Source organism: Panulirus ornatus, chromosome 42, assembly GCF_036320965.1.
Source record: "Panulirus ornatus isolate Po-2019 chromosome 42, ASM3632096v1, whole genome shotgun sequence".
In the NCBI taxonomy this organism is placed as follows: Eukaryota; Metazoa; Arthropoda; class Malacostraca; order Decapoda; family Palinuridae; genus Panulirus; species Panulirus ornatus.
This window is the reverse complement of record NC_092265.1, coordinates 4,597,501-4,607,500: the sequence shown is the minus strand read 5'-3', so window position 1 is coordinate 4,607,500 and position 10,000 is coordinate 4,597,501. Positions and strand designations below refer to the sequence as shown.

Genomic DNA, 10,000 nt, shown 5'->3' with positions numbered 1-10,000 from the left:
TTCACCTTTCCATTTCACCTTTATACACTCCTACCTACTATACGTTTGTAGTAAATCTTTTACTCTTTTTAATACTAAAGTAAGATTAATTCTTTCAAAGATTATTTACGTGTTACTAGTAAATATGTCTATGCTTCCCGGTTTTCACAAGATATTAAGAAAGAGAAAGAGAAAGTTTCGGATCAGAACCGAAGCTTCAAAAGCCGAGCCGACTGGTACTGATAGAGATAGGACGACAAAGAGACCCGGATTTCCTCTCTCTCTCTCTCTCTCTCTCTCTCTCTCTCTCTCTCTCTCTCTCTCTCTCTCTCTCTCTCTCTCTCTCTCTCTCACCACCACACTCCCGTACATTCAGCACCTTCCCCTCCCACACCCCTGCACCACCATGATAAACGGTGACCCACCACTTTCCACGGCATTCAGCCTCGCAAGCAAATATCCCTCAAAATCTCGGGTGCCGCCGTTTCCCCCGACATATTCACTTTGCATTCGACGCATTCATTCCGCAAGCAGACACCTTCACACGTGCCTCCTGCCATTCTTTGGCCAGTCACACACACACACACACACACACACACAGCAAGCAAGCAAGCAAGCTCTGAACTCTCCCATTCATACGTCGCTCTGGAAGAAATGCCAGAAATCATACGAGAATAGACTCGGAATATGTGACCTGCTTGTATATTCACATGAGCCGTGTATATTTATGTGCGACTGTGTGCGTGTGTGTGTGTGTGTGTGTGTGTGTGTGTGTGTGTGTGTGTGTGTATTAACCATGCAGAGTGTTCTATATCTATACGTTTGTAATTACTTACTTGTACAGAACATGGAGGGAGTTGTACACTCATGGACACCCATGTTATGAGCTTCTACTATCAACACCTTTTTAAACTTCTTTATATACTGTCTGAATTTACAGCATCATCACTAAGGTTATTCTCTTCATCAACAACTCTAATACTGTTAAAGTAATTCTTTAACTTTTCTTTTTACTCATTTTCTTATTCATAATCTTGTTATGACCTGTAGTCCTGTTGCTTTGACATCCACCATTTCCAAAGTCTTTGAATTCCTCCTCAACTCCTATATCCTCAGACATCCACAGGTGATATTCTCTCCTATCTTCCTAATGACTGGTCATCATCCCAGTATGATTCTGGGAAATCCTACGTAGCTGATATTGATACATCCTAAGCTTTAGACAGGGTTTGGGTTTGGGGTTTCATCTCTAAGCTTCTTTCTTGTGGATTCCATCCCACACTTTGCTCCCTCATATCTAGCTTCCTCTCTGGCCGATCTATCTCCGTGGTTGTTGATGAAGGAGCCTCTACCCCTGTCTCTATAAACAGCGGTGTCCCTTAAGGTTCTGTTATGTCTCCTACACTTTTTTCTCCTGTTTATCAACAATTTTCTTTCTTCTACAAATAACCAAATCCACTCACAGGCGGACGAATCGACACTGGATTCCTACACATCCTTTAATTCTGCTCTTTCTTCTCTCACTCGATATGCACCTCGTCTCGACACAACTTACTCAGACTTGGACAGGATATCAGAACTGGGAAAACAAAATCTCGGTAAAGTTTAATGCCTTCAAGACCCAGTTTCTGTTCATATCTCTTTATCGAAACTTCCTCACAAGTTTCCTCTGTGTTAGTGGGGAGGAGCCTTCTGCTTTACTACCCTGTCTCTATCTATAGTGGTGGGTGGGGAGGAACTTTCTATGTATCATGCCATCTATATCCACATGCATTAAAGGTCTAAGACCCCCAGCATCTCACGACCCCCTCATCCCTTAACCCCAGCACCACACGACTCCCCCGTAACCCCAGCCTGTCGTCCACAGGGAAGTGTCGTCACTGCCACACACGGGCCAAGTACCTCAGGGGCCAGAGCAGCTTCGACTCGGGGTCAGCTGCACGCGGGTGGAACCCCATCACCACCACCACCACTACCACCAACAACAACAACATCTCCAACACCACCAGTGGTTCTCCCTCAGGCAGCACCGGGAGCTCCCCTAACAACAGCAGTAGTAGCAGCAGTAGTAGCAGCAGTAGCAGCAGCAGCAACAGCAGTACAGCCAGCGCCAATAACAGCGATGGTGACGGCAGCAACAGCAACAGCAGCAGCAGCAGCAGGAGCAGCAGTAGTAGCGGCGGCGGCGGCGTTGGCGGCGGCGGTGGCGGGGCCAGCAGCGGCGCCGGCGGCGGCACCGGGGGGAGCGATGGCGGGGCTGCCAGCGGTACGACTACGACGACGACCAGCGGTAACAGGCTGGTACGACAGGTGTCGGTCGCCGAGACCAGAAGGAGGTCGCGTAGTATGGACAGATACGACGCTTACAGGATAACAGGTGAGGTCATTATAAGAGGTGAGGTCATTATAAGAGGTGAGGTCATTATAAGAGGTGAGGTCATTATAACAAGTAAGGTCATTATAATAGGTGAGGTCAATATAACAGGTAAGGTCATTACAACAGGTGAGGTCATTATAAGGGGTGAGGTCATTATAACAAGTAAGGTCATTATAATAGGTGAGGTCAATATAACAGGTAAGGTCATTACAACAGGTGAGGTCATTATTAAGGGTGAGGTCATTATGACAGAAGAGGTCATTATCCCGCATTGTCAGAGGCGACTAAAGAGGGTGGAAGCGGCGGAGCATCGCCTTCCCTTCATTCCCTTCACCACCTCCATACCTTCCCTCCTCCATCTCAATTTCTTCCTCTCTCCCATCTCTCTCTCTCTCTCTCTCTCTCTCTCTCTCTCTCTCTCTCTCTCTCTCTCTCTCTCTCTCTCTCTCTCTCTCCCACCCACCCGGCCCTGGATCACACTCGTAGCACTCTGACCTTTACGCCAAAACACACACCAGAAAATTAGCCCCGGTTCCCTCTTGCCACACTTCAATTAAGCAACAATGGCTACGACTGATGAACGGTGCAGCTGAAGGAGAAATTGTGGCAACCCCCCCCCCCTCCCCCTCCCTCCCCCTTCAGGTTAGACAGGTAGAGTATCATTACAGGTCTCCACAGGTCTCGCACGTCTGACAGGTCGTCGTCTGGGTGATACAGAGGTGGTACAACATAGCCAGAACAGTAACCTGAAAGGATGAGACGGTCTTTATAATGTCACAGACAGTGATCTGCAGTGATCGACGTATAAGTGTCTGTCTATCTTTCCTGGGTGTACAGTGCCCGTCGGTCACTGGTCATAGAGGTTGTGAAAAGCCTCTCACACGTCACACAGTAATAACAGTGAACCTCACTGTTCATAGAGTGAGTTCAGTGCTTCTAAACAGACCTCAACGCCTCTTACAGCAAGGTTCCTGTAGACATGCCTCTTCTATTACAATGAACCCCAACAGGTTACATAACTATGAGTGTTCTGCCACGTCATACAATCACTGTAACGCCTACTGCAGTATGTAATACTCTGGATAACAACAAAAAGGAGAAAATGCACTATTCTTCTGTCTGTCTAAGCGACCAGCCTCTAGCTACTGTAATGCCACCAAACATCCACAGGCTACGTGTGTGAGTGTGTGTGTATATATCCTAGCTTATGTTGCGACCAGGCTATCCGACGGTCACGTAAATATTGAATCAGTAAACAAACGAGGAACGTGTTAATGAAGGTCTGTACAGTGTCAACATCTTGTAGACGCATTGACCCGCTCCTCCTCTTCCTCCTCCTCCTGCTCTGGCGCCTCCTTGTCTTCCTCTTCTTCCTCCACCTCCTCCTCCTCCTCCCTAGCGTGGATGAAAGACGTATTATAATTATTTAAAGATGGTACACTTGGCCATCAATGGAGACACGGGGGATGCAAGACAGGCTTAAGGCTTGATGAAGGTTGGTGGAGAACTGGAAGAGTCTCAGGATACCCCCGGGAGAAGCGTCTAGACGAGCACACACACACACACACACACACACACACACACACACACACACACACACCTTCGGCTCCCCCCTTGAAGCTGCAGAATTTTAAAAGAAAAAATGGCCTTTGTGGATTTAGCACTTTTCTGGTCTTCAACATCTTTCTCCTCTAAAACGCTGCTTTACATTCTGTCTTCGCGAGACTTTCTTCTGTTCAGGTGCAACTTTTAAGAACCTGAAGTTGTCTTTCCAACGGTGTATCTTGGAGAGGAGGAGGGAGGACAGCTTGGGGCAAAGATTGCTCCAGGCGAAGAATTGTAGCCGATGACGCCGGCGCAAAGCAGGGTTACGAGAAGCCACGCTTTACTGGAGAGTCACATACATCCTGATCCCGAATTCCAGGTTTCCAGATCACATTCTTGTATTCAGACTAGGAATGTCCTCCAGAGCAAGACAGAAAAAAAGAAAGAAGACAAAGAAGTGGGGTTTAGAGAGAACAAATTGATCTTGTTCTAAATATTTCTTCACAGATTTATTTTCCTTCACAGTTATATACAAATTCATGTTCCCTGAGGTTCACCATCTACACTACGTTAGCACTGAGCGATTTATCTGACGTATAGCATTATCTTTTCTCTTTCCCTTAGTCTCAACAATGACCACCACGTCCACACTGTCGCCGTAATAGTTTCGATAGATTTTATTTCTCTTATTTCTACCCAGGCCATGACTCAGAAGGACCAAGATAAAAGTTTCTGTCACTGAACATGCCTTATCTGTGGAGACACCAGATATTACTCTTATTCACGCGCGGACGACATAACTATTAAATGTCAAGATATTGCAGTAGATCCTTCACATCTACGTATTTGATCCTCCTCTACTGAGGCATTGGGGAAAAACACCCATCAATAAACGCAAGATGAAATAACATCTTACGTGGGTCTTCGTTATAAGCCAAAGACCATCTTTTGGGGTGTGACAGTCATTCCTTATACCCATCTGATCTCTACCTTCTCCCGCCCTTGTTGATACTCGTGGTATGTCAGCTAATAACTATTCACGAACCTTTTCTCGTCCACAAGGTCCTCCTACAGGATATTCTCACCGTAGGTGTCAACAACAAGCCTCTCCTCTTCCGGCTTCTCGCTCGAGTGTCTAAAAAATCCTTAATCCCTTAACGACACTGATATGTCTTGCCGGATCCCATTTACCCTCATCCAGGAGATTCTGAGGAAATCCCACGCCTCTTCACCCACCTCAAGCGAGATAGAAAGGTCCTCGCGTCTCGGGAATGTGCCAATAACCTCCACCAGTGCCACCAAGACACACCCCCAGGAGGATGTGCAACCCCAACGCTGGGGCGAAGTACCAGGAGCCTCCGTCTGCAGCCTTGCTCCCGAAGGAGGCGATCACAGTTATCATCAGCGTCTCCGGCTGGATTTCTTTTTTTTTTTTTCTTCTGAACATCCCCCAAGTGTCCTTTGTTCTCGTACCCGTGTGTTGTTTATGGGGACGGGTCCATTGTTGTGTGTGTGAAGCGGTAAGTTGCAGGAAAGGCGTGGAGGTAGCCGACTCAGCCATCCTAGATTTGTGAAGTGCTGATTTTACGCTTTCCTCTCATCCCTCGTCTGCAGTAAGTCTGAGGTGAGGGGAATGACGTGTTACCCACATCTGGTAACACTGCCTGACGTCGTGCTCAGCGATCGCACCGTCATGCATGAGTCGTGCCGTCGTGCTCAAAGAGCGGCACCGTCGTGCTCAAAGGTCGTACTGTCGTGCTCAAGGGATCGTACCGTCGTGCTCAAGGGATCGTACCGTCGTGCTCAGGGGATCGTACCGTCGTGCTCAAGGGGTCGTACCATCGTGCTCAAGGGGTCGCACCGTCGTGCTCAAGGGATCGCACCGTCGTGCTCAAGGGATCGTACCGTCGTGCTCAAGGGGCTGAAACGCGAACCTGGATCTAGAGTGCGCTGGGCCGACTCTGGCATTATTGCAGTGGGGGGAACGAATGCCAAGTAGGCCACACGTCCCACTGTGGGAGCGATGTTTGTCTACAGACTACCTCAGATGGTGGTCGTGTCTCAAATAACACACACACACACACACACACACACACACACACACACACACGTCTCTGAAAGTTCATCATTACGACGTATTTCACGAATACATTACGTCACGTCTCTGCGATATCACGTCACGAAAATACGATACTGAACGTCGACAAACTTAACGTAAGTCTTCGTCCATCGAACTGGAGTTTTCAAATTCAGTCTATCGAGTCACGACTAAACTTTCTATCGAGTATCGTCAGATGTTTATTCTGTATGCATCACACAGTAATCTCCTGCTATAATGTATGTCCAACCCTGTGCTATATTCACCAAAGAACAAGCGACGTATCTCTCGTGTATCCTTACCTTTGTTACGTCAAATACATTCTAAAACATGAACTGTTAAATTTCGTTTTCATTGCATCGTAATCTGTCCAAACTGCAGTTCTTCTCCTGAGCTGGAAATACATGAAGTGCCAAGACATACCATGAAAAGAAACGGTCGTTCGAAATGAACCATTAAAACAGGTGAATAAATACGTGTAGAGCAAGACGGTACGACCCTTGAGCAAGACGGTGCGACCCTTGAGCACGACGGTACGACCCTTGAGCACGACGATACGACCCTTGAGCACGACGAGGTTGACTTATACAATAGCGACAGCGTCGCTGCTCTCCAGGGGAGGGATAAGGGCCGAGGGCTATGCAGACTCCCAACAGCGTAGTGTCCAGATGAGGTCAGGGATCAGGGATAAGGTTCATACACACACCACAGGAGGGTAATGGATTCTGTTATCTTTGTCTTTGGTGTCCTCTTTATACCCCCTCCTCCTCCTCCTCCTCCTCCTCCTCCTCTTCTTCTTCTTCTTCTTCTTCTTCTTCTTCTTCTTCTTCTTCTTCTTCTTCTTCTTCTTCTCCTCCTACACTTTCCCATCCTCCCTTCTTTCCCCACTCCATTAACCAGCAGTTACACCTCCCATTACCTTCTCCCGTCCAATGTGTAGGGAAAAATTAGAGGCTGGATTGTTTCCCATTAAGTTGCTCTGACCCGTGAAATGTTAATGATTTCTTCCTTATGTAGAAACTTATGTGGAGGGAGACACAAAGAAGAGGGAGGGAGCAAGGTGGGAGGGAGGGAGGGAGGGAGGAGACCCTTGGGGAGATGGAAATGATGGAGTGATGAAGGATTTGGAGATATCGGGACCAAAACATTCAGGAGAGTGAGAGACGTGCATGGGATAGAATCAAATGGATCGATGTGGTATATGGGGGCAAGATGATGGCAATGGACTGAACCTGAACATAAGGCGCTGTAACTAGGGAGTTCATTGAGGAGACTCTACTCCCAGTGATGCAGCCTCGCCAAAAGTGATCTTTTCTTCGTGGAAGAGTAAGGTGGAGTTTAATAGAATGTGTATACGTGAGAACGGTTCTATAATACACGAATGTATATATATATATATATATATATATATATATATATATATATATATATATATATATATATATATATATATATATATATATATTTGTCCATATGAATATGCATATGCATTACTGATAAATAATATATACATAACATGTACTGAAGGGTTACACAAAAATGTACTGAAGTAAAAGTTCAGTTAACATACCTGGGAAGGCCTGTGTGAATATCTTGAAGTATGACTGTATTATTTACATACCTGCAGATAAAGACGAGCATAATCAATAGATAAAAAGGTTGGACTTATGGGACTTATAGATATAATTCATATGCCATTTATATAAGCAATTTACATGCCTAAGTTATAAAGAAAAAAACATCCTTCATAAAATGACATATCTGTACTTATAGAAATGATTCATATACCATTTGTATAAGTAATTTATATACCAGTCTAATAAAGAATCAGTATTATGATAATTGTCTTGAATAATCCCATTTTGCATCTTAGACATAGATCTAGCAAATGTGACTATTATTCCCCTGACAACAACATCACTCCAGATACAACCGTAATGCACTTCGCCCCTTCGTCAGATCCTCCACCGTACTCGTGGGTAGCCTCTGGGACCAGTGGTGTCCGCGAGGGAGGTCGTGAGCTGACCAGGGGTCGCGGGGGGAACGCTGGCCCCGTCAGGAGGGCAGAGAGCGAGGACTCCGCTCGCGGGTCGAGGGCGTCCGAACTCCAGACTCCTCCTCCGCCCTATGAGGTCGCCCAGAGCCAGGTGAGGTCATCAGAGGGTCAAGGAGGTGACCCAGAGCCTTAGGGAATTGTCTGGAACTAAAACGAGGTGGCCCAGGGGCAGGTGGGGTTATTAGGGGATGGGGGGTTCAAGGAGGCGAGCCCAGAGTTTTAATGGGGTCATCCACCATCAGTAGCCTAGATCGGCAAGGGTCAAGCGAGATAACTCCAAAATTCCTGAGACCAAACAAAGGGCAGTTGAATGACCCATCGCTAGTTCAGGCAAGACGTAATTCAGTTCAAGTCAGCTATTTATAACTAGGGGCCATTACCCCCAAGTTCGAATCCCTCTCTATGAACCATCTCTCCTCCCTTCTCTAACCCCGTAACCCTGATGATATACCGTCTCACTAACAACACACGGTCTCTCTTTTCTTTCTTTTTACAGCCTTACTACCAGTTCCCCCCAAGCTATGAGGAGGCGCTGGCCAACACCATGTCCAGGGTTCGCATCTCAGGAGTTAACTCGTCGCCGTCAGCAGCAGCAGCCGCTGCTGCTGCCTCCGTCGGGAACCGGGAGTCCCAGACCCCACCACCCGCGCCAGCGCGCTCCCTCCTCCCCTCCAGCGTCACCTCCCCAGGTGAGTCAAATGAGCGTCCGAATGATTCAAATGAGTGTCCGAATCACGAGAAAATGACTCTGTATCAAATACGTGATCGCGACGCGACGGTACGACACTTGGACACGACGGAACGACACTTAAAGCACAACGGTACGACCAACCCCCCCCCCCCCTCCTCCATGGAGCACGACGGTTGTGACTTTAAATCACGACGGTACGACACTTGGAACACGACTGCGCGACCCTTGACCACGACGACACGACCCTGTACAGCTTACTCTCTCTCTCTCTCTCTCTCTCTCTCTCTCTCTCTCTCTCTCTCTCTCTCTCTCTCTCTCTCTCCCTCACGGTAAGTCAGTGTCGTACATATTCTCACTCACATGGAAACTATATCAAATGAACCTGTACTATGTGTGCCCCAGGACACAGGAGCCACAGAGAATCACAAGAGGTTGTACACATTTCTCTCTCTTCCTTCACAGAGTTCACCTCGTTATTGGTTCCCACAGTGGCGCTGCTGCCGATGACCTGCCTGCCCCCTCGCAGCTCCCGTGTCTTGGAGGAGCAGGCGGCGGTGCTGGAGGCGCAGAGGGAGGCGCAGCTCGAGGCCCAGCGGCAGGCACAGCGGGAGGCGCAGAGGGAGGCGCAGCTGGAGCGAGAGAGGGACATGGAACGCCAGCGACTGAGGGAGTTACAGCTGGCTCAGTACTGCGGCTGTCCCAAGTGCCAGGTGAGTGTGCAGTGCCAGGTGAGTGTGTAGTGCCAGGTGAGTGTGCTGTGATCAGGTGAGTGTGTGGGGCCAGGTGAGTGTGTAGGGATCAGGTGAGTGTGTAGTGCCAGGTGAGTGTGTGGGGCCAGGTGAGTGTGTAGTGCCAGGTGAGTGTGTAGGGCCAGGTGAGTGTGTACTGCCAGGCGAGTGCGTAGGGCCAGGTAGGTGTCAGAGAGAGAGAGAGAGAGAGAGGCATAAGGGTGGAAAGTATGACCACCTTCTTTGGAAGTGTCGCACGATTAGAAACACAGTATCAGATATGCATAGGAGAAATGGCTCGTGCTTGTGTGTGTGTGTGTGTGTGTGTGTGTGTGTGTGTGTGTGTGTGTAATGATTGGTGATATGATATAACTAAGCCAACTCCCGAGATTTTCCCTCCAATCTGACTTGCAGATGGTTTTTTTTTTCCCTTTCCTCCTACAGACCCTGGGGCATGTGGTGTCGCGGACTTTGATGTCTAAGAGGAAAAAAAAATAAAATCCCCAGAAAAAGGTCTTTTCACCCA

The 10,000-nt window shown here is 47.9% G+C and overlaps 2 protein-coding genes across 14 annotated transcripts in view; one reads left to right on the top strand and one right to left on the bottom strand.

Annotated features, from left to right (window-relative positions):
* The window catches only part of LOC139761858 (uncharacterized), a 255,590-nt gene that overhangs the window by 188,465 nt on the left and 57,125 nt on the right, over positions 1-10,000 (bottom strand). The window lies entirely within an intron of this gene.
* Positions 1-10,000, top strand: part of LOC139762003 (uncharacterized) — a 34,986-nt gene that overhangs the window by 20,660 nt on the left and 4,326 nt on the right. Inside the window, exons 3-6 of the mRNA XM_071686784.1 lie at positions 1,847-2,356; positions 7,959-8,146; positions 8,552-8,744; positions 9,209-9,456. Of these exons, the coding sequence (XP_071542885.1) occupies positions 1,847-2,356; positions 7,959-8,146; positions 8,552-8,744; positions 9,209-9,456 (1,139 nt within the window). The remainder of the gene's footprint in view (positions 1-1,846; positions 2,357-7,958; positions 8,147-8,551; positions 8,745-9,208; positions 9,457-10,000) is intronic.